The sequence below is a fragment of the Coregonus lavaretus genome (assembly GCF_964263955.1).
Source record: "Coregonus lavaretus genome assembly, chromosome: 7".
NCBI lineage: Eukaryota > Metazoa > Chordata > Actinopteri > Salmoniformes > Salmonidae > Coregonus > Coregonus lavaretus.
In genome coordinates this window covers 23888669-23912771 of record NC_139994.1, presented here as the reverse complement: position 1 = coordinate 23912771, position 24103 = coordinate 23888669, and the positions used below count along the sequence as shown (strand labels likewise).

Sequence of the window (24103 nt, the reverse complement as noted above, 5' to 3'; positions counted from 1 at the left end):
CGGTGATAAGGACGAGAACACATTGAGAAGCATGAGAGGCTCTGTGTGTTATGGAAGGTGGGCATGGACTTTTCGCTTCTTTAGCCCCGTTTACACCTGGTTGTAACATGCATCCTTTATCCTGATCCACATTCTGATTGAGTCCAAATTTTAAGACAGGTGTAGACGGTTAAAAGACGCATTGTGATCTGAATGTGATCAGATCTTCCTGACTATCTCCAGAGGTAGTCACGCACGCATTGTCACTGGATATCTTACAAGTGTAGACGGACCTGGAAAGTAAAACCATTTAAACCACTCTCTAAAATCATTGACTTATGGCAAAAATATATCTTCAAATAAATAAATGACTGCAGTGAGGGAAAAAAGTAATTGCTCCCCTGCTGATTTTGTACGTTTGCCCACTGACAAAGACATGATCAGTCTATAATTTTAATGGTAGGTTTATTTGAACAGTGAGAGACAGAATAACAACAACAAAATCCAGAAAAACACATGTCAAAAATGTTATAAATTAATTTGCATTTTAATGAGGGAAATAAGTATTTGACCCCTCTGCAAAACATGACTTAGTACTTGGTGGCGAAACTCTTGTTGGCAATCACAGAGGTCAGATGTTTCTTGTAGTTGGCCACCAGGTTTGCACACATCTCAGGAGGGATTTTGTTCCACTCCTCTTTGCAGATCTTCTCCAAGTCATTAAGGTTTTGAGGCTGACGTTTGGCAACTCAAACCTTCAGCTCCCTCCACAGATTTTCTATGGGATTAAGGTCTGGAGACTGGCTAGGCCACTCCAGGACCTTAATGTTCTCCTTCTTGAGCCACTCCTTTGTTGCCTTGGCCATGTGTTTTGGGTCATTGTCATGCTGGAATATGGGGCGGCGTGCAATTGGGCCAGCGTCGTCCAGGGTAGGGGAGGGAATGGCCGGCAGGGATGTAGCTCAGTTGATAGAGCATGGCGTTTGCAACGCCAGGGTTGTGGGTTCGATTCCCACAGGGGGTATGAAAAAATAATAAAAAATAATGTATGCACTAACTGTAAGTCGCTCTGGATAAGAGCGTCTGCTAAATGACATAAATGTAATGTCAATGTAAATGGAATATCAATCCACGACCCATTTTCAATGCTCTGGCTGAGGGAAGGAGGTTCTCACCCAAGATTTGACGGTACATGGCCCCGTCCATCATCCCTTTGATGCTGTGAAGTTGTCCTGTCCCCTTAGCAGAAAAACACTCCCAAAGCATAATGTTTCCACCTCCATGTTTGACGGTGGGGATGGTGTTCTTGGGGTCATAGGCAGCATTCCTCCTCCTCCAAACATGGCGAGTTGAGTTGATGCCAAAGAGCTCCATTTTGGTCTCATCTGACCACAACTCTTTCACCCAGTTCTCCTCTGAATCATTCAGATGTTCATTGGCAAACTTCAGACAGGCCTGTATATGTGCTTTCTTGAGCAGGGGGACCTTGCGGGCACTGCAGGATTCCAGTCCTTCACGGCGTAGTGCGTTACCAATTGTTTTCTTGGTGACTATGGTCCCAGCTGCCTTGAGATCATTGACAAGATCCTCCCGTGTCGTTCTGGGCTGATTCCTCACCGTTCTCATGATCATTGCAACTCCACGAGGTGAGATCTTGTATGGAGCCCCAGGCCGAGGGAGATTGACAGGTATTTTGTGTTTCTTCCATTTGCGAATAATCGCACCAACTGTTGTCACCTTCTTACCAAGCTGCTTGGCGATGGTCTTGTAGCCCATTCCAGCCTTGTGTAGGTCTACAATCTTGTCCCTGACATCCTTGGAGAGCTCTTTGGTCTTGGCCATGGTGGAGAGTTCGGAATCTGATTGATTGATTGCTTCTGTGGACAGGTGTCTTTTATACAGGTAACAAGCTGAGATTAAGAGCACTTCCTTTAAGAGTGTGCTCCTAATCTCAGCTCGTTACCTGTATAAAAGACACCTGGGAGCCAGAAATCTTTCTGATTGAGAGGGGGTCAAATACTTATTTCCCTCATTAAAATGCAAATCAATTTATAACATTTTTGACATGCTTTTTTCTGGATTTTTTTGTTGTTATTCTGTCTCTCACTGTTCAAATAAACCTACCATTAAAATTATAGACTGATCATTTCTTTGTCAGTGGGCAAACTTACAAAATCAGCAGGGGATCAAATACTTTTTTCCCTCACTGTATATATATTTTTAAGAATAACTGTCAAATCATTTGCATAGAGGGAGGTACCAGGAAATCTGGTCACAATGAGTACACAGTGGACATGTAAAATACACATTTTAACAACATGTGTAGACACATCTGGGCACAATCAGAATGTGGACAACATCAGGACACAGGACCAGGTATAAACAAAGCGTAAATAAGGGGGCAATGAGGTGCCACGAGCTCCCCTCTTTTGATGTGAATGAGGATGTTCGTTTGTTCCGGTTTCATTTGGTCAGTGAAGTCGAATGCAGTGGAGGAAATGGCTTTGAAGGGCAGAGTTTAAGTGCACAGGCTTCAGGGTGATTGACTGCATTTCCCTTGTAGTTGACCTTGGTTAAGAGGTCAACATTGATGGGTGCTGGGGGGTTAGATTGGCTGCTTTTGCCATAGGGAGTCTATGGGATTAGGCTTGGAAAGCTCAGTTCAGCAATCTTGGGGCTGCTTTGACAGAATTCTTTGAGAGATTTCTGATTTGTGAGTAAGCACAATAAAGGATAACTTTTTTGAATATCAAATTTTTGTGCTTTCGCATTAAGTTTGGTGTGTTTTACCCTTCACATTATGGTATTTAATGGATTTCTGTCCGAATAACCTTGGAAACCTTAGTTGAGATGATCTAAATTGACAGCTCAATGACAATCCATTTTTCTGTCAGTAATTTGTGAAGTGTCTGTGAAGAGGATTAAGATATGGTTTGGTTAATCTTTACCTCTAGCTGGATTGTGTGAGAAGATGCTCCCCTCTTAAAGTTCATTTAAAAAATGATCTCCAGCATGGCTTGACAAACAGAGCTTGAAAAAATATAAAGACATTTGTTTCACATTTTATTATGAAATCGTAGGACAAAGTTCTGTAGTATGTACACTTTGTTCAGTTAAAGTCTAATGACTTGTATAACAAACATTACTTCAGTTTTCATCAGTCATGAAAAGTTACAAACCATTTTTTAAATAGAATCAGTAGTATAATGAAATAGATAAGAAGTTTGCCCATGCATTAACACCCCTATGAAAAAAAATCAAGTGGGCCTCTTCATTCTTCGAAGATATCAAATGTACAGCACACTCAGACAAATAGAGGGTATTGACATTAATTAACTTCCTAAAGATGAACAGAGAATGGTCCCCCAATGGCTGGCCTTTCAAGATGCCTTGAAGTGTGATGTAGGTGGCATGATGGAGACACAGCAAAGCTACATGTATACTAACTGAGGCAGCAAGTTTAATGATCACACCAGTATAATGAGTGAAACAGCTACACATTCTTGTCTGTCTTGCATAGATTGTCAATAGTCCAAAAAAGGACTGTGCCAATGATAAGACCAAGCAGGCCTGACCCTTAGAACATTATGCATGCTGATACAGCTTAGTGAAGAGAAAGAAATGCTTGTCTATTGCACATAGGTTTTCCACAATACTTCTTCCAGGCATTTAAACAAGATACCATTTGCTTTAAAATTGGCAATTAATTGTATGGCATGTTGCAAGGCAATCTAACGAGTTGGACATGTAATGCTACTTTAGGGCACCCGACCTCATAGACAGTCAATAGTATTTATTTTGCAGTAAGTAGGTTGTCCAAAGGCCCATCTCAAAACGTTCGACGGGATTTGATTGTCAATATTCTCATTTGAGTAAGAATCCAACCAGCGTGAATTCAGTTAGGCCGCATTGACCTATTCCAATATGGAAACGTAACTATCCACTTCATTTCACGCACAAACAAGTCCTGGACCGTTTAGATGCATAACTATCATCTCATTGTCTCTCATATTAGGCTATTGGAACTACTCCGTTCTCTTCCTCCCGAAAACGGCGGACATGCTTCTCACGATACCCTTAATCCCAGCTGCCCCCTTCTTGAGCGCCCTTGCTTCTCGGATAAGGTCGAGCAGTTCGTGAAATACCAGCTGTACCCCGTGGTAGGTCTCCGCTGCAGAAATCTCGAAGAAGCCACAGTTTGTGGAAAGAGTGAGGAGGCGTCCTTCCTCGCTGGAGACCGTGCGGCGATGCTGGAGGTCGCGTTTATTCCCCACGATGACGATGGGAGGTGCGCCGGAGAATTTGCTTTTGGCTTGCCGGATGCGCTTCACCTGTTGTCGCACCACGTTGAAGCTGGCACGGTCACATATGCTGTAAACCAGGATGAAACCGTCCGCCCACTGGAGTTGTCTGTCGCTGATGTGTCCTGCACCCTCATCATTCTAAAACAAATGAAGACATAATACATTAAATTTAGTAAACCGTTTAACCTCCTTGTTTAATAGAAAAACTCCAGAATGCTCTGCCTGTTTGAGTATCCACTAGTCAAAGTCTTTGTTGTTACCATTATGACGTTATTATCATGATACGATGTTTTGCCTCACCTGGGGGCAAAGTGAGTCCCAGATATTGAAGCAGATCTCCCGCCCGTCTATTCTGTCAGTATGACTGTAGATGGATTCTGTAAAGGCAAAAATAACGGATCATTTAGATATTTGGTTTGATCTACTGTAACCTTTTGATATGAATGCAATTATATCATTACCAATGGTTCAAGTCAAAAGACCAATACTTACCAATATCGCCGTATTCGCCGATAAACCTTCTAGTGAGAAACCGCACGGTGAGAGCTGAGGGCAGAAAATAGCGCAATTAATGAGTTGATCAGTAAATATATTAGGCCTACACCAGGAAAGACATTCTACGTTGCAGTTGGCCATCATAACTCGTCTACTTTCAATGATCACAAAAATATGCTCTTCATGGTGCCCAAATACTGTCAATGTCATGAATAAAAGTGCAATTAAAGTTCAAGGATTATTTAAATTGTGCTCACCAGATTTACCGACGCTTTCAGCTCCAAGCAGTAAGAAATTAGCCTCCACCTTTTGCTGACTTCCTTCCATTGTTTTGCTGTAGTGGCGAGCGGGCGGACTTACTTGTCAAACGGGCGCAACGTTTTCCGTGTCTCTGTTCAAAGTAGACGATACGCTACGTGTAAAATATATTGGATTGCGCTGTCTGGCAATTTATAAGGGGTAGGCGGGCCAGGTTCTCTGATGGACAAAACCTACAGGCCAATGAGAGGACTGTGCGCTTGTCAGCGGCCAATGCGCTTTATCTAACAATACAGAATCATAGCTGCGGGAAGTAGTTTGGAGGTGCTGCGTTTTATTTTTTAATTGTACTTTCAAGGGGGGGGGGGGGTTGCTGAAAAAATATTTTTGCCTGCACTACATCAGCTATATCGGTCCGCTAATACAGCACTATTAAAGGCCCAGTGCACTACTTTTGTGAGAAAGAAAATACATATTTTTTATTAATATATCGTTTTTTACTCTGATTTTTCAGGGGGTGCTACAGCACCCCTACTTCCCGCGGCTATGTACAGAATAGCATAAATCCCTAACCTTCAAATGTATCAATTTGATCTTCACAGTTGTTGGAGTTTAGTTATTAAATGGACATAAATTCATTTGAAACCATAATCTTGGGAGTAACAGAACACCATTTATAGTCTACCAAAATTACTAAAATAAAGAAACACCAAGTAGACGCTAAAATAACTTGCAATTAAAGTTACCACACCCTGTACAGTCATAAGAGCAAAGACAGAAGGACCTATATGATGGGGTAACCAATGTTTTGCATTCAGTCAATTTACTGATGACCAATGCCACCTGGTGGTGGTAATATTATGGACATTTTAACTTAACACGGTCCTGTGTTTGAATAGTGTCCAGCAAGATTTTCACTGAGTTTAGACGTTTACAAAACTTTATCAAACAAAGTATACAAAAAGATAAGATACACACAAAAATGTTTATTGTAAATAGATCAAGATAAGATGTGCGCAAATATGTTTATTCTAAATAGATACAAAAGATAAGATGCACACACAAAAAACACAAACAACACTTTTTTCATTCCCAGTGTTTGTAACCAACTACAGTTGCGGCCAAATATACCAATAATAATAAAACAAATTGGTTCTGCAATGTTGAAAATTCAATAAGGTGTAGAGAACAAAACTTTTTCAATTTCTTGTTATTTTATAAATAGAGAATTATTTAAGATAAGTGCAAGGGTTCCAATGTATTTGGAGGCAACTGTATGTACAAACATGTTCAGCAAGCAATTCAAGTCAATATATACAAATACAGGCTTCTTTTCCATTCTCTATCTTTCATTTAGTCCTGTGTGAAATGTCTTTGCCTGCGCGCTCTTCCTCAAGAGGTCTCAGATTCTCCTCATGGTCACTTTCTCCATGTCCCCCTCTTGTTCCGCATTCCTCTCCGCCCTTCGCTTCCCCTCGGTGGGGGTTGACGAGCAGCGAAGGGTGCAGGGTCCCCTCGAACGTTTTGCCCAGCTCCTTCCCAAAACATGCCTGAAGTCGGTCCACTGACTTGGAATACAGAGAAAGAGAGACAGAGAAAGAGGAAAGGGTGATGAAAGAGCAACAGAGCAAGATCCAGATCATCATTGATGACTAAAGAGAGCAATAGAGTACTGCTTTCCAAATCCCAAAGCTCTGACAAATTGTTTCACAATTTACAAGAAAAGGTAGGAGTTAGGGGATTTTGACAAAGAAAACAGCCATCATTTGGAAATGAGGGCCTACAAATGCAACTGTAGCCATCATATGTATTTCTCTATAAGCAAAATCAGGGTGAGCGGAGACACGGACACAGTCATTGTGAGTCTCCTCACCTTCACACTTTTCAACAGTGTGTGGAGGAGAAGCCAGACATCGGACACAAATTCCGACGGGGTGCGGTAAGGGGGGACCAGTTTCTGCAGCAACCGTCCCCGTATCAGGGTGATGTCGATGTAGTGAGAAGACTGGGAAGAGAGCTAAGGAGACGGAGAGTGTCAAAATACTATTTTTCTCTAGCGTCAAAGCAAGACAACTGACTAACATCAAACTGCAATTGTATACAGTATATCCAACACAGACAGTTGAAAAACAAAGTCATACTTAATTAAAAGGACTAGTCATGTCAGCAACCTACATGGTAATAAACATGAAAAGTCTCCTGTGATTATGTGTGACATTTTAATAGCGAACACCATCTATGACAATACTAAGAGGGATGTTGAGGATGTGAATGCAGTAAGTTGCACTTGTCGATTACCTTGGCTGGTCTGTAGAGGACAACGCTGTACCTTTTGCATGAAAGGACAAGTAGTAGGCGCTCACATCTCTGTAGGGTTAACCCCAAAGGGTAAGAGATGGTTTACACACATGGACAAGCAGATCCACACTGTAGACCAGTATTTACCAACTCCTTTCCTCCTGTACCCGCAACAACACATTTTTTGCTGTAGCCCCAGACAAGCACACCGGATTCAACTTGTCAACTAATCATCAAGCCCTCAATGAGTTGAATCAGGTGAGCTTGTCTGGGGCCACAAAAATATTTGCCGTTGTGGGTATTCGAGGACTGGAGTTGGAAACATTGCTGTAGACTACACTGGAAAAAAACACCTTGGATCAGGCAAACTAACAGAAGCAATAGTGATTTAATGACCAGACCAAAAAAAAAAAGTGGGTTGGATGAGTTTGGGTTAAAATAACCAATCAAGATCTGGTCATATCAGAAATACATTGCTGACATTTTTACTCTACCCTTGTTTCTTTCAATTAAAAATGAGATCATTTAAATTAAAAATAGGGTCAGGGTCCATAAGTACTAGATGTGGACACAGCAAACAATACCAGACATGCGTAGACATGCTCAAAACAGAGAACTGGGCATACACAGTCATAAACTCAGCAAAAAAAGAAACGTCCTCTCACTGTCAACTACGTTTATTTTCAGCAAACTTGACGTGTAAATATTTGCATGAACATAACAAGATTCAACAACTGAGACATAAAACTGAACAAGTTCCACAGACATGTGACTAACAGAAATTGAATAATGTGTCCCTGAACAAAGGTGGGGTCAAAATCAAAAGTAACAGTCAGTATCTGGTGTGGCCACCAGCTGCATTAAGTACTGCAGTGCATCTCCTCCTCATGGACTGCACCAGATTTGCCAGTTCTTGCTGTGAGATGTTACCCCACTCTTCCACCAAGGCACCTGCAAGTTCCCGGACATTTCTGGGGGGGAATGGCCCTAGCCCTCACCCTCCGATCCAACAGGTCCCAGACGTGCTCAATGTGATTGAGATCCGGGGTCTTCGCTGGTCATGGCAGAACACTGACATTCCTGGCTTGCAGGAAATTATGCACAGAACGAGCAGTATGGCTGGTGGCATTGTCATGCTGGAGGGTCATGTCAGGATGAGCCTGCAGGAAGGGTACCACATGAGGGAGGAGGATGTCTTCCCTGTAACGCACAGCGTTGAGATTGCCTGCAATGACAACAAGCTCAGTCCGATGATGCTGTGACACACCGATCCCAGACCATGACGGACCCTCCACCTCCAAATCAATCCCGCTCCAGAGTACAGGCCTCGGTGTAACGCTCATTCCTTCGACGATAAACGCGAATCCAACCATCACCCCTGGTGAGACAAAACCGCGACTCGTCAGTGAAGAGCAATTTTTGCCAGTCCTGTCTGGTCCAGCGACGGTGGGTTTGTGCCCATAGGCGACGTTGTTGCCGGTGATATCTGGTGAGGACCTGCCTTACAACAGGCCTACAAGCCCTCAGTCCAGCCTCTCTCAGCTTATTGTGGACAGTTTGAGCACTGATGGAGGGATTGTGCGTTCCTGGTGTAACTCAGGCAGTTATTGTTGCCATCCTGTACCTGCCTGCAGGTGTGATGTTCGGATGTACCGATCCTGTGCAGGTGTTGTTACACGTGGTCTGCCACTGCGAGGACGATCAGCTGTCCGTCCTGTCTCCCTGTAGCGCTGTCTTAGGTGTCTCACAGTACGGACATTGCAATTTATTGCCCTGGCCACATCTGCAGTCCTCATGCCTCCTTGCAGCATGCCTAAGGCACGTTCACGCAGATGAGCAGGGACCCTGGGCATCTTTCTTTTGGTGTTTTTCAGAGTCAGTAGAAAGGCCTCTTTAGTGTCCTAAGTTATCATAACTGTGACCTTAATTGCCTACCGTCTGTAAGCTGTTAGTGTCTTAACGACCGTTCCACAGGTGCATGTTCATTAATTGTTTATGGTTCATTGAACAAGCATGGGAAACAGTGTTTAAACCCTTTACAATGAAGATCTTTGGATTTTTACAATTATTTTTGAAAGACAGGGTCCTGAAAAAGGGCAGTTTCTTTTTTTGCTGAGTTTATGTACCCAGATGTGCATATTCAAGTGAAATATAGCAGATGTGCCCAGACATGCTCTGCAAAGTAAAAGGCTCACCATTTGGTCAGGAGGGCTCATACACAGTTCCCCGTCAGCCCCACTGTAGTCCTGCAACTCCGCCAGATCAGAGAGGTCCCGGCACAGCATACACTGCCAGCGCTCACTGGAGGAGTAGCATCACACATATCAGGCCAATACAGAGAGACAAATCCCAATGCCTTATTTGGGCCTACACTGAAACATCTTTCCACACAGGGGCCCACATTTTTTTAGATCTATATACAATACAGATTCTAATTAAGAAACCAATTATTGAAGAAATAAAAAATATCCCAAACTACACTGAACAAAAATTAAAAACGCAACTTGTAAAGTGTTGGTCCCATGTTTCATGAGTTGAAATAAAAGATCCCTGAAATGTTCCATACACCCAATAAGCTTATTTCTCTCAAATTATGTGCACAAATTTGTTTACATCCCTTTTAGTGAGCATTTCTCCATTGCCAAGACAATCCATCCACCTGACAGGTATGACATATCAAGAAGCTGATTAAACAGCATGATCATTACACAGGTGCACCTTGTGCTGGAACAATAAAAGGCCACTAAAATGTGCAATTTTGTCACAACACAATGCTACAGATGTCTCAAGTTGAGGGAGCGTGCAATTGGCATGCTGACCGCAGGAATGTCCACCAGAGATGTTGCCAGATAATTGAATGTTCATGAGGCCGATACATAAAGCTTAATAATGAGCAGTGATACTAGCAAGAGCAGTGTGCAGGTTTCTTCTTTTTTCTCATAATGTTAATTTCTCTACCATAAACCTCTGTCGTTTTAGAGAATTTGGCAGTACGTCCAACCAGCCTCACAAATGCAGACCATGTATAATCTGATGAAACTGTGTTTTCACAACCGAAGAATTTCTGCACAAACTGTCAGAAACAGTCTCAGGGAGTCTCATCTGCGAGCGGGGTCGTCCTCAACAGGGTCTTGACCTGACTACAGTTCGGCGTCGTAACCGACTTCACTGGGCAAATGCTCACCTTCGATGGCCATTGGCACGCTGGAGAAGTGTGCTCTTTACGTTTCAACTGTACCGGGCAGATGGCAGACAGCTTCGTGTGGGCGAGCAGTTTACTGATGTCAACGTTGTGAACAGAGTGCCCCATGGTATCCACTGGCATCACTTCATGTTTCAGCATGATAATGCACAGCCCCATGTCGCAAGGATCTATACACAATTCCTGGAAGCTGAAAATGTCCCAGTTCTTCCATGGCCTGCATACTCACCAGACATGTCACCCATTGAGGCATAACCATAATTCAGGGCTAAATATATATATATATTTTAAATCACTGTTCATTCAGAATGCAATTAAGTTAGTTAATTAAACAAGCTTACGTTGATAAGGCATAGATGGGTGGAATGTGACACTCCCTGTGGAAGCCCCGTCCACACACGACACACAGGGTGAGCTTCCCTGACATCCTACATGCTGTGCAGTGTTTCCTCCTGGCCAGGAGGGGGCGTAACTGGTGGGTGCTCCTCAGACTGTCTGGGCTCGACATGGAGGAGCAAGGAGACTCTGGCTGCTGGAGGATGTGTAAACCAGTGTCAGCAAGAAAATGTGATATTTACACACATTCAAACCAACACTATGAAAGTTGGCCTTACCGGTGCGTCCGTCTGGATCACCTGAATGACAGTTTCCTGCCCTTTGACCCCTGGGAGGAGGCGGAAGCAGGCTGGCGGGGCACCAACAGGGGCGTCAAGGATGGGCATCCAAAGCAAAGACACCTGCAGAAATCTACAGAGAGCCATGCACTGAGGTTAAACCCCATGACGGTGCACACAATATGATGTACGCATGCATGTACACATACTCAATTATGCTACACACCACCACACTGAAGTAATGCCAACAGAATGATTTGTGCTGTTTTTCTGGTTGACAAATGTTACAATAAGGATAGAAAGTTTGTCACCTGCTATTAAGCCCAACAGACACCTGGCACCCAGTCTTTTCAATACTGTCAGCAGCACTGACATCAAAATCACCCATATGGTCATCTTCCTCCTGTATGACAGCAAGATAAATGGTTTACAGTTTACTGTTGCGTCTGGGAGAGACTGTCAGCCTTACTTCTCAGAAGAAAATAATAATAATATATACAGTGGTGAGAACAAGTATTTGATACACTGCCGATTTTGCAGGTTTTCCTACTTACAAAGCATGTAGAGGTCTGTAATTTTTATCATAGGTACACTTCAACTGTGAGAGACAGAATCTAAAACAAAAATCCAGAAAATCACATTGTATGATTTTTAAGTAATTAATTTGCTTTTTATTGCATGACATAAGTATTTGATCACCTACCAACCAGTAAGAATTCAAGCTCTCACAGACCTGTTAGATTTTCTTTAAGAAGCCCTCCTGTTCTCCACTCATTACCTGTATTAACTGCACCTGTTTGAACTCGTTACCTGTATAAAAGACACCTGTCCACACACTCAATCAAACAGACTCCAACCTCTCCACAATGGCCAAGACCAGAGAGCTGTGTAAGGACATCAGGGATAAAATTGTAGACCTGCACAAGGCTGGGATGGGCTACAGGACAATAGGCAAGCAGCTTGGTGAGAAGGCAACAACTGTTGGCGCAATTATTAGAAAATGGAAGAAGTTCAAGATGACGGTCAATCACCCTCGGTCTGGGGCTCCATGCAAGATCTCACCTCGTGGGGCATCAATGATCATGAGGAAGGTGAGGGATCAGCCCAGAACTACACGGCAGGACCTGGTCAATGACCTGAAGAGAGCTGGGACCACAGTCTCAAAGAAAACCATTAGTAACACACTACGCCGTCGTGGATTAAAATCCTGCAGCGCACGCAAGGTCCCCCTGCTCAAGCCAGCGCATGTCCAGGCCCGTCTGAAGTTTGCCAATGACCATCTGGATGATCCAGAGGAGGAATGGGAGAAGGTCATGTGGTCTGATGAGACAAAAATATAGCTTTTTGGTCTAAACTCCACTCGCCATGTTTGGAGGAAGAAGAAGGATGAGTACAACCCCAAGAACACCATCCCAACCGTGAAGCATGGAGGTGGAAACATCATTCTTTGGGGATGCTTTTCTGCAAAGGGGACATGACGACTGCACCGTATTGAGGGGAGGATGGATGGGGCTATGTATCGTGAGATCTTGGCCAACAACCTACTTCCCTCAGTAAGAGCATTGAAGATGGGTCGTGGCTGGGTCTTCCAGCATGACAACGACCCGAAACACACAGCCAGGGCAACTAAGGAGTGGCTCTGTAAGAAGCATCTCAAGGTCCTGGAGTGGCCTAGCCAGTCTCCAGACCTGAACCCAATAGAACATCTTTGGAGGGAGCTGAAAGTCCGTATTGCCCAGCGACAGCCCCGAAACCTGAAGGATCTGGAGAAGGTCTGTATGGAGGAGTGGGCCAAAATCCCTGCTGCAGTGTGTGCAAACCTGGTCAAGACCTACAGGAAACGTATGATCTCTGTAATTGCAAACAAAGGTTTCTGTACCAAATATGAAGTTATGCTTTTCTGATGTATCAAATACTTATGTCATGCAAAAATGCAAATTAATTACTTAAAAATCATACAATGTGATTTTCTGGATTTTTGTTTTAGATTCCGTCTCTCACAGTTGAAGTGTACCTATGATAAAAATTACAGACCTCTACATGCTTTGTAAGTAGGAAAACCTGCAAAATCGGCAGTGTATCAAATACTTGTTCTCCCCACTGTATATATATACAGTTGAAGTCGGAAGTTTACATACACTTAGGTTGGAGTCATTAAAACTCGTTTTTCAACCACTCCACAAATTTCTTGTTAAAAACTATAGTTTTGGCATGTCGGTTAGGACATCTACTTTGTGCATGACACATGTAATTTTTCCAACAATTGTTTACAGACAGATTATTTAACTTATACAGTGGGGGAAAAAAAGTATTTAGTCAGCCACCAATTATGCAAGTTCTCCCACTTAAAAAGATGAGAGGCCTGTAATTGAGGAAAAAAAATCCAGAAAATCACATTGTAGGATTTTTAATGAATTTATTTGCAAATTATGGTGGAAAATAAGTATTTGGTCACCTACAAACAAGCAAGATTTCTGGCTCTCACAGACCTGTAACTTCTTCTTTAAGAGGCTCCTCTGTCCTCCACTCGTTACCTGTATTAATGGCACCTGTTTGAACTTGTTATCAGTATAAAAGACACCTGTCCACAACCTCAAACAGTCACACTCCAAACTCCACTATGGCCAAGAACAAAGAGCTGTCAAAGGACACCAGAAACAAAATTGTAGACCTGCACCAGGCTGGGAAGACTGAATCTGCAATAGGTAAGCAGCTTGGTTTGAAGAAATCAACTGTGGGAGCAATTATTAGGAAATGGAAGACATACAAGACCACTGATAATCTCCCTCGATCTGGGGCTCCACGCAAGATCTCACCCCGTGGGGTCAAAATGATCACAAGAACGGTGAGCAAAAATCCCAGAACCACACGGGGGGACCTAGTGAATGACCTGCAGAGAGCTGGGACCAAAGTAACACACTACGCCGCCAGGGACTGTACCTATGATAAAAATTACAGACCTCTACATGCTTTGTAAGTAGGAAAAGCTGCAAATTCGGCAGTGAATCAAATACTTGTTCTCCCCGGTGGGTGGGTGGGGGGGGGGGAGGAGAGAGAGAGAGAGCGAGAGCGAGAGCGAGAGCGAGACTACCAGTCAAAAGTTTGGACACCTACTCATTCAAGGGTTTTTATTTTTACATTGTAGAATAATAGTGAAAACATCAAAACTATGAAATAACACATATGGAATCATGTAGTAACCAAAAAAGTGTTAAATCAAAATATATGTTATATTTTAGATTCTTCAAATAGCCACCCTTTGCTTTGATGAATTTTACTCTTGGCATTCTCTCAACTAGCTTCACCTGGAATGCTTTTCCAACAGTCTTGAAGGAGTTCCCACATATGCTGAGCACTTCTATTGCTGCAGAATGCTGTGGTAGCCATGCTGGTTATGTGTGCCTTGAATTCTAAATAAAACACAGACAGTGTCACCAGTAAAGCACCCCCACACCATAACACCTCCTCCTCCATGCTTTACGGTGGGAAATACACATGTGGAGATCATCCGTTCACCCACACTGCGTCTCACAAAGCCACGGCGGTTGGAACCAAAAATCTCCAATTTGGACTCCAGACCAAAGGACAAATTTCACTGGTCTAATGTCCATTGCTCGTGTTTCTTGGCCCAAGCAAGTCTCTTCTTATTGGTGTCCTTTAGTAGTGGTTTATTTGCAGAAATTCAACCATGAAGGCCTGATTCACAGTCTCCTCTGAACAGTTGATGTTGAAATGTGTGTTACTTCAACACTGTGAAGCATTTATTTGGGCTGCATTTTCTGAGGCTGGTAACTCTAAATGAACGTATCCTCTACAGCAGAGGTAACTCCGGGTCTTCCATTCCTGTGGCGGTCCTCATGAGAGCCAGTTTCATCATAGCGCTTGATGGTTTTTGCGACTGCACTTGAAGAAACTTCCAAAGTTCTTGAAATTGTTCAACACTTTTTTGGTTACTACATGATTCTATGTGTTATTTCATAGTTTTGATGTCTTCACTATTATTCTACAATGTAGAAATATTATCAATTTTGTTTGGTATTAATGGCAGAAAGGCTGTACAGTCCAGAGTAAGTTATGATTCAGGGCATTAACTAGGTAGATTTGGACCAAAAGCAAAACACTTACCTCTATCGGAGAGCAGAAATCATTGCTGAGGTCAAGGGTGAGGTCAATGTCAACTTCCTGAGTGCAGCTGGGGACACTGACCACATTGACAGTGTCATTTGTGGATACCTCATTGGTGGTTGACATGTCTGGCTGAATCTCTGTGAAGTCAGTTGGGGCTAGGTCCCTCTGCAGAGTAGCAGTCTGCACAATGTCGGTAAGGACAGTTTCACTGTGGATTGGCTCCATCTGCGCAGTGTCTGTCTGGACTGCATAAACTGCTTCAGTCAGGACAGGGTCTGTCTGCACGGTTTTAGTCAGGTTAAAGTTCGACTGGACAATTTCTTTCTGCACAGTTTCAGTCTCGGCAGAGTCCGTCTGCATAGTTTCAGGCTGGTTATCAGTCTGGAAAAAATTCCTCTGCACAGTTTCACTCGCATGAACCATTTCTGTGTGGACAGGGTCAGTCTGGACGGTTTCAGTAGGTAGAGTGTCAGGCATGATCGCTAAGATGGGTTCCATTAGCCCTGTAACTGATAAGCTGTCTGTGGCTGGCGGTTCTTCCTTGATCATGATCCCAGATACTTGTGTGCTTACGTTGACAAAGTCAGTCTGGTCAGTTTCAGTATGCACAATGTCGGGGTCAAGCATGTCTGCCCTCACAGACTCCATCGGTCCTGTAACTTGCCGTAATGTTTGTTCCTCCTTGATTCCAACAACTTGAGCAGGAACAATTTCCATCTGGGCTGTTTTAGTCTGGAAAAGTTCTGCCTGGTCAGATGCAGTCTGGACAAGTTCGGCCTGGTTGGTCTCATTCTGGACAAAGTCTGGCTGGGCAGTTTTATTCTGGACAATGTCTGTCTCGGTGGTTTCTTCCATGGCAAAGACTGTCTGATTAGGGTCTACCTGGATGAGGTCAACGTTGGTCTGGGCAATTTCCATTTGTACAGAGTCTGCCTGGGCACTAGTAGTTTGTACGAGGAGAGTAGAGGCGGCTTCATCCTTTCTGCACAATCCTGACTGAGCAGTGGCATCCTGGGTGGGCAGCTTGGTGTCCTGGACCGTTGAAATATAATTCTTTACCCGTTGAATAATTCTGATTGGATATTTTGGACCAGTGGACTGAGAAGCTTCCTGTTGAGAGGGTGTGATAGTCTTAATCTCATTAATAAGACACTATCAAAGGCCAGAGGTGTGTTCTTACTTAACAATTCATAAATACATGCTTTCAAAAAGTTTCCAATTACATTACAAAATGCAGATATGATAATGAATTATTCACAGCTGATCTTCAAATTTGATTTTATACTTCAGATAATGCAACACTACAGTAGTCATTCCAAAGTTTCCCAAATTGTGATTTAGCAAAACTTTTTAACTTTCCATTATTTGCTCAACTACACAATACCTAACTGAGGATACTACAAAACAGGACAATTTACAAACTAGCGTAAAATGAGATTTGGGAGACCAACAGACAGAATATGGATTTTAGAGGAAGTAAAGAGATGGGAGGCAAAAGAGAAGGACACAGATCAACTACTATGGGATAGGAACTACTAGGAGAAACTATAGATAAGAGGGAAATAAACAGTAAAGACATTTCTTCCCAACTAACCATAGGGCTCTTTGGCGAGGTGGGGTCTGGCAGACGTGGTGGGCAGAGTCCTCCTGGGACAGAACCAGCTAGCACTTGGTTTTGACCTCCTCTAACAGTGCTCAAGATGTTGAAAAAGGGCATGTCATTATGGATGAAGACCAGGCTTCCATTGTCAAGCCTGCACACAGTGCCAGTGTGACCGGAAACTGGAGCGCTGTTGGACAAAACCAAGTATGGGGGGACAGCCCTTACACATCCAAAGCTGGGGGGAGTGTTCACGGTGCCAGGAAAAAGAGTGCCATTAGCTGGTGACATGCCCCAAGTGACGGAGTTCCCCGTGACAGGGAGTGTGAAGGGAGCTAAAACTACCTGATTGGCTGTCGTGACACTACTGCCTGAAGCCTTAGTAGCTTCTTGTCTGTACACTGGAGCCGTTGCATTCTGGTCCGTGATGTTGGGTGTAGCTTCTCTTTCCAAGACAACTGTAGCGGCCATGTCCACAGCCTGCTTTTCGTCACCTATAGGGGGAACCCTCTCACATGGAGAGTCCGCTGGTACCTTAAAGGGCTGCAAACGAGTTCGTTTAATTTGAGGACCCACATTTACATCCCCTGCTTTCCTTTTGACATGAAAGGCCCGGGAAACAAGTTCCACCATCAGGTCAGACTTTGAGGAGCCACCCTGATATGGGACAAGGGTGTCCTGGACAAACCCTGATAATAATGAGCAGTCATTGTTTCCCGTAGAGGACAAGGACAGAGGGCTGTCAGAGCGGGAAGAGGATAGTGCCTGTAAAGAGGGTCTGCGAGAGTCAGGGGAAAAGTGGTAACATGACAGTTTCTCTGGTTCATGGGGATAGGGGAAGGGGGAGGACTGGGGGCAAGAAAGCGAGCGCATTAGTGTTGGTTGACGTCCCGAGAGGGGAGCATTTCCCGCTGACAAACTGGAGGTTTCCTGGGATGAAGGTGACAATGCTGAGGATGCTCTGCTGTTTCTCTGCTGTTCCAGTGAAATATTGGGAGGATTGATTTGAATGGGACTAACCAGAGTCTTTCTCAGGTTTAGCCGAGCAAACGGGACCTCCTTAGTCACAATTTCCCCTGAACGCAAACAGAATGACACACACACATTAATTAAGAGTGCAACTACCACCATCTTCAACTATTTTTCTCTAAGCTTTAACGTCAAACAATCTTTCTGGCAGCATCAAGCCAACAAAAAAGCATCATCACTGCAGAGATGTCATTATTCATAAGTGCGACAAATCTAGACGCATCACTGCAAGTTTATAAATATGATAATTGAAAGTGTACAAAAATCACATTGCTTTGATACGTACCAAAACACCCAAGGGCTTGGTGGATGTCCTGGCTACAGTGGAGCTTCAGCTCCTTCATTGTAGACACTGTGCTGTTTTTTTTGGCTAGAACGGCTTGCAGCTGAGACTGGATCTAAAAGGAGAAAGAAGAGGATGGTAGGAGACAAGATGGTGAGAAAACTTGAGCACTGGTGGGTTAAGAAAGGGAAGATGCATTTTTCTGTACCGTAAAAACTTCAACTAAAGGCAGTCTCAAATAGCCGCCTGTCCCTTTTAATAGCCGGACATCTGCACACATTTCAGCAAATAAACGGCTGTTTCAAATAAACGCCGAGTCTAAATGCATTTTTTTACGAGGTTGCCATGGACACAGCTCTGATATTCCCAGTCAAAACGTGTTTTTATTTTTTATTCTGTCATCGTTGCTAGCCATGGCGCCACGAAGCGTATGATAGGCAGCCTAGTCTTTGCAAGTCTGATTTGCGATGGATTTGTAATTATAATGTTTATACTGGTCACAATAAACAGTGTGGTTGTCTTTTCTACATTGTATTGAGCAAAAGCTGTGTGTGTTAAGGAAATAGACGCCTGGCTCAAATAGATGCCCATCTAAATAATAATAATAATAATAATAATAATAATAAGCCATTTAGCAGACGCTTTTATCCAAAGCGACTTACAGTCATGCGTGCATACATTTTTACGTATGGGTGGTCCCGGGGATCGAACCCACTACCCTGGCATTACAAGCGCCATGCTCTACCAATTGAGCTACAGAGGACCACTGGTTGTGTTCAGTGAAGCAAATAAATGCTGGGTTATTAATTGAAGTTTTACGGTAACAGATCAGGGTAGTAGCATGTATTCTCTCTAATGTTACCTCTATATTTACTGTTTTCTTCAGTGTAATTCTAAGTTACCTCTGATCGTAGATTGGACTTTTTATCTACCTGTCTTTTGCAGGATAACAGGGAGGTGTGATCCTCACTCTTCAGGGCTTTCTCTGTGAAGGCCAGCACATATTCCTGCCTCTCTCCCAGCTTCCTAAGATGGGCCTGTCTCTCTGTGACACACTCGCTCTCCTTCCAACAGTGATCCTAGGCAACAAACAATGAGTCGATGACCAATCATTCAAATATAGTGTGCGGTATCAAGTTATCTACACAGCAGGCTGGATACTGTGGATACCACAGCTATTTTTCATTGGCAGGACTGGGTTGACTCTGGGAATTAAGTTGACTTGTAAGTTGCATGAGGAGTAACCTCATCTGAGACTTGAAGATACCTAGGCTTTAGCGCAGCAGGCTAAACATCATCTTCAGTCCCTCAGACTAATTTCGTCTGATACTTGGTTGGTTCAGCAGTGAGAAAGTATGAACAATACAAAAAACTGGTACAAAAGTGCTGTACTGGTAGAGTATGTGGGTAGGGTTGCTATCTACAAATGTAAGCTCATTCGGCTTTGAGGTTTATAATTAACAGCTACTTCTGAATAGTTGTCCAATGGATAAAAATGTTTAGAACATTTCTCCTATAGCTGTCGTTTCCATTACACATGTCGCAATTTTTTTACTATTGGAATATGAGGACAGAGAAGAGCTTTGACTGTGCTGAGCGCAAACTGTCATCCCGTAGGGGTGGGAGGGCCAAGATACCAGATTCTTCCAATCTGTGTGTGTTAAATGTTACCTGCATTTCCTTGGAAAGCTGCATGGCTCTCTTCACCAGGACACTCCAGATGCCCTTGAGGATATCCTTGACCTCCGCCCTCACACTCTCCTGCAGATCCTCCAAGTCAGACAGCCTGGGGCAAAGGTCACACAGCTAGCTATGAGATTTATTCATTCTTTCATGAGACTAAAATTACCACAAATGAACAGATCAACAATGACTGACCCAGTGAGACTTGGAAACTGTCTTGGATACAGCAGACTGCTGAACAATTGGTGTGCCGCCATCATTTTACGGCATCATCATTTTCATTCACGCACACCCAGACAAATGCGTTAACAACTGACCGTCCATCCAGGTCCAACAGGTTCTGTTGTACAGTCACTCTCTGCATCCTCACAGTCTCTATTAGATACTGTAAACATTTCCTCTGCTCTGGTAAAGCGTCCTGGGAAAACTGGTACCTAGAGAAAATAAACAGAAAAATTACAGAACGAGTGAACATCATCAACAGTGGGATCTTTTAAAAAATGATCCAGAAGGAAGCAGAGGGAAGAGTTTAACATACTTAAGTAAAAAGTATACAAACAATTGTTTTTGGCATAAGTAGTAATGTAAGGCATGAGGGAACTGACAGCATCTATGGGCTCCATATGTATATACAGTGCCTTCGGAAAGTATTCAGACCCCTTGACTCAACATTTTGTTACGTTACAGCCTTATTCTAAAATGTATTAAATTATTTTTTTCCCCTTCATCAATCTACACACAATATCCCATAATGACAAAGCAAAAAAAGGTTTAGAAATGTTTGCAAATGTATATAAAAAAAAAAGATATACCTTATTTATATAAGTATTCAGACCCTTTGCTATGAGACTCGAAATTGAGCTCAGGAGCATCCTGTTTCCATTCATCATCCTTGAGATGTTTCTACAACTTGGAGTCCATCTGTGGTAAATTCAATTGATTGGACATTATTTGGAAAAGCACACACCTGTCTATATAAGGTCCCACAGTTGACAGTGCATGTCAGAGCAAAAACCAAGCCATGAGGTCGAAGGAATTGCCCGTAGAGCTCCGAGACAGGATTGTGCTGAGGCACAGATCTGGGGAAGGGTATCAAAAAATGTCTGCAGCATTGAAGGTCCCCAAGAACACAGTGGCCTCCGTCATTCTTAAAATGGAGGGAAATTTGGAACCACCAAGACTCTTCCTAAAGCTGTCAACCCAGCCAAACTGAGCAATCGGGGGAGAAGGGCCTTGGTCAGGGAGGTGACCAAGAACCCGATGGTCACTGACAGAGCCCCAGAGTTCCTCTGTGGAGATGGGAGAACCTTCCTGAAGGACAACCATCTCTGCAGCACTCCACCAATCAGGCCTTTATGGTAGAGTGGCCAGACAGAAACCACTCCTCAGAAAAAAGGCAGATGACAGCCAGCTTGGAATTTGCCAAAAGGCACCTACAGCACCATCAGACCATGAGAAACAAGATTCTCTGGTCTGATGAAACCAAGATTGAACTCTTTGGCCTGAATGCCAAGCGTCACGTCTGGAGGAAACCTGGCACCATTCCTACGGTGAAGCATGGTGGTGGCAGCAGCAGGGACTGGGAGACTAGTCAGATGAACGGAGCAAAGTACAGAGAGATCCTTGATGAAACCTGCTCCAGAGCGCTCAGGGCCTCAGACTGGGGCAAAGGTACACCTTCCAACAGGACAACAACCCTAAGCACACAGCCAAGACAACACAGGAGTGGCTTCGGGACAAGTCTCTGAATGTCCTTGAGTGTCCCAGCCAGAGCCCGGACTTGAACCCGATCGAACATCTCTGGAGAGACCTGAAAATAGCTGTGCAGCGATGCTCCCCATCCAACCTGACAGAGCGTGAGAGGATCTGCAGAGAAGAATGGGAGAAACTCTCCAAATACAGGTGTGCCAAGCTTGTAGTGTCATACCCAAGAAGACTTGATGCTATAATCACTGCCAAAGGTGCTTCAACAAAGTACTGAGTAAAGGGTCTGAATACTTACATAAATGTGATCTGTTTTTTATTTTTAATACATTTGCAGAAAATTATAAAAAACAGTTTCTGCTTTCCATTATGGTGTATTGTGTGTAGATTGATGAGGGGGAAAAAACAATTTAATCAATTATAGAATAAGGCTGTAATGTAACAAAATGAGGAAAAAGTCAAGGGGTCTGAATACATTCTGAATGCACTGTAGCGCCAATCCCTTTATATAGCACCATTCTTGTGTATTCAATTTTACTCTGCATTGTTGGGAAGGGCTCATAAGCAAGCATTTCACAATAAAGTCTACACCTGTTGTATTCTGCGCATGTGACAAATACAATTTTATTTGGAGTTGCCAGCAAGGAGGTGCTTGAGGGAAATCTTACTTGTGTTCTCTGTGGAAGGTTAGCTGACAATCACGGCAAGTCAGCTGATCACAAGTCACACAGAAAAACTTCATCTGCTCTCTCTTATGGACGGGACACAACGCTGTCCTGCTGAAACCTGGAGATTTAACATTTCACGCCATCACTGACAGCTAATAAAATATTCAACTGCGGGCATTAACACTGCTTTGAATAAGGTGTTCCTTCGGATGAAAAGGTTTAATTGACCAGTGCTAAAGGTTTGTGGTCATAGTCTGGTCTGACATAATGGCAGAAGGTTGTACCTGGAGGTAATTGGGGTAGGACATTATGGTCGCGTGTTAACTTCACCCTCTTGTGGGCTGCCACACAGACAGAGCAGAGCAGTTCGTCACATTCTACACACCAGCCACAGACCACAGGCTCATCACAACCCCCACACTGAGAGAGAGGGGTATCACATCAGCTTTCATTCCATTCATAGCCAATAGGCTACTGCATGTATACATTGAGTGATAACTATTACTTTGTTCACTGTCATTCACAGCAGCACCCATCCACTACCTACCCAGGTTTTTGAATCAGAGGCAAAGGTAGGGAGGAAAGGATAGTCAATGATTTCTGAAGAAGTGTATTGCCTTCCACACACCGGACATTCTAGGAGAAAATGGAAGTGATATTCAATTCACAGGATGGACAGGAATGCTTGTCTGCAATCACTTTGTCATGTCTTTATCAGACTTGCATATTTTAATTATTGGACAGACTGTAAATCAGACTGGTCAGAGACTGAATCAGGTCAGTGGTCAAGTCTCTTCAGCCTACTGAAATTCAAAAGAGTTTGAGTGACATCGTTCAACATGGCTCACCTGTCTTGAAATCACTCTGGGGAACACACTCCTGACACACAGAATGTAGGCATGGTAGAAGTTGAGGATTTCTGTCAGGCTTCAATTCCGTACAACACAAACCACAACCATCGAGGGGCCACAGAGGGCGCGCGGTTACAGGTGAGGTTGTCCCCCTGTCAGCTCTCGGAGAAACCATTTCACCAAACGATTATAAACTGTCTACCCGCGTAACCACCATGAAACAAAAAAGGTGAGAAGAAAAGTCAGTTATTAAGAGGGAAATGCGTACAATGACACGAAGCATTTACCTGCGGTCACACTGGCACTGTTAGTTTTCATTTGGCATATTGAACGTTAACTAGCGAACGTTGAATGGTTTGTGGCCACGTCTTATTCCTTGAGATTGTGAGACTATCTAGTAGCAAGGCCCTCAAATCAATTTCCACGCGACCCTTAGCTATTGACAGAGCGGCTTAAAGTCATTCGGCTTTAACCTACATTAAGACGAGTGTGTTAAAATTAGCCAGCGCTTACCTCAGACTCCAACAAACATGTTGTGTGGCGCGAAGGCAGAAGAAAAAAAAAAAGTTGTGTTCTTTCTGTGGCGTTCTCGCGACTGTCAATTACCGAATCCCAATTGAAGGGGCAATCTGCTGTTCAAACGACAACAACGCATATACCCTGCCACTGTTTCGGTAAACAGCTGCGGGGTGGGGCTGAACAAAATTCATAGACAGAACTGTGTATGCAAGGACTAGCCATCCATTATATACAAATTATATTTTAAACAATGTTTTGAGGCTATACAGTGTTTGTTTACAATTAGAAATTGTTTACACACAACGGAGTAAAACAGGAACTTTTCCAGGCTGTCGATGGCCCTGTTATAACGCTTCCACCACAACAGGGGGCAGTGCTGAGCATAGTTGTGTTCCTTGGGCAGGTAGAAGCCGGGAGGTGGAGGGAGGCGCAACATGTATTGCGATGGGGAATGAGGACGGGGAGAGGATGGCGAGCCAGGAGTGTCT

At 43.5% G+C, this 24103-nt stretch overlaps 2 protein-coding genes across 2 annotated transcripts; both read right to left on the bottom strand.

Moving 5' to 3' along the window:
- Window positions 1-4004: 4004 nt before the first annotated feature.
- Window positions 4005-5117, bottom strand: LOC311133017 (ras-related and estrogen-regulated growth inhibitor-like protein; the record flags this gene model as incomplete). Its single annotated transcript, XM_084166437.1, has 4 exons — window positions 5036-5117; window positions 4776-4829; window positions 4584-4660; window positions 4005-4421 (listed from the first exon to the last, which is right to left on the bottom strand). The coding sequence occupies exons 1-4, from the start codon at window positions 5103-5105 to the stop codon at window positions 4005-4007; spliced, it is 618 nt and encodes a 205-aa protein (XP_084022563.1). The 5' UTR covers window positions 5106-5117.
- Window positions 5118-6003: 886 nt separating this feature from the next.
- On the bottom strand, window positions 6004-24051 carry LOC311132442 (uncharacterized protein; the record flags this gene model as incomplete). Its single annotated transcript, XM_084165731.1, has 15 exons — window positions 6004-6604; window positions 6910-7053; window positions 7335-7403; window positions 9530-9635; window positions 10878-11068; window positions 11151-11283; window positions 11462-11553; window positions 15276-16388; window positions 16873-17068; window positions 17279-17372; window positions 18194-18305; window positions 19093-19269; window positions 19862-19976; window positions 20191-20307; window positions 23936-24051. The coding sequence occupies 15 exons, from the start codon at window positions 24049-24051 to the stop codon at window positions 6386-6388; spliced, it is 2994 nt and encodes a 997-aa protein (XP_084021857.1). The 3' UTR covers window positions 6004-6385.
- Between the last annotated feature and the right edge of the window lie 52 nt (window positions 24052-24103).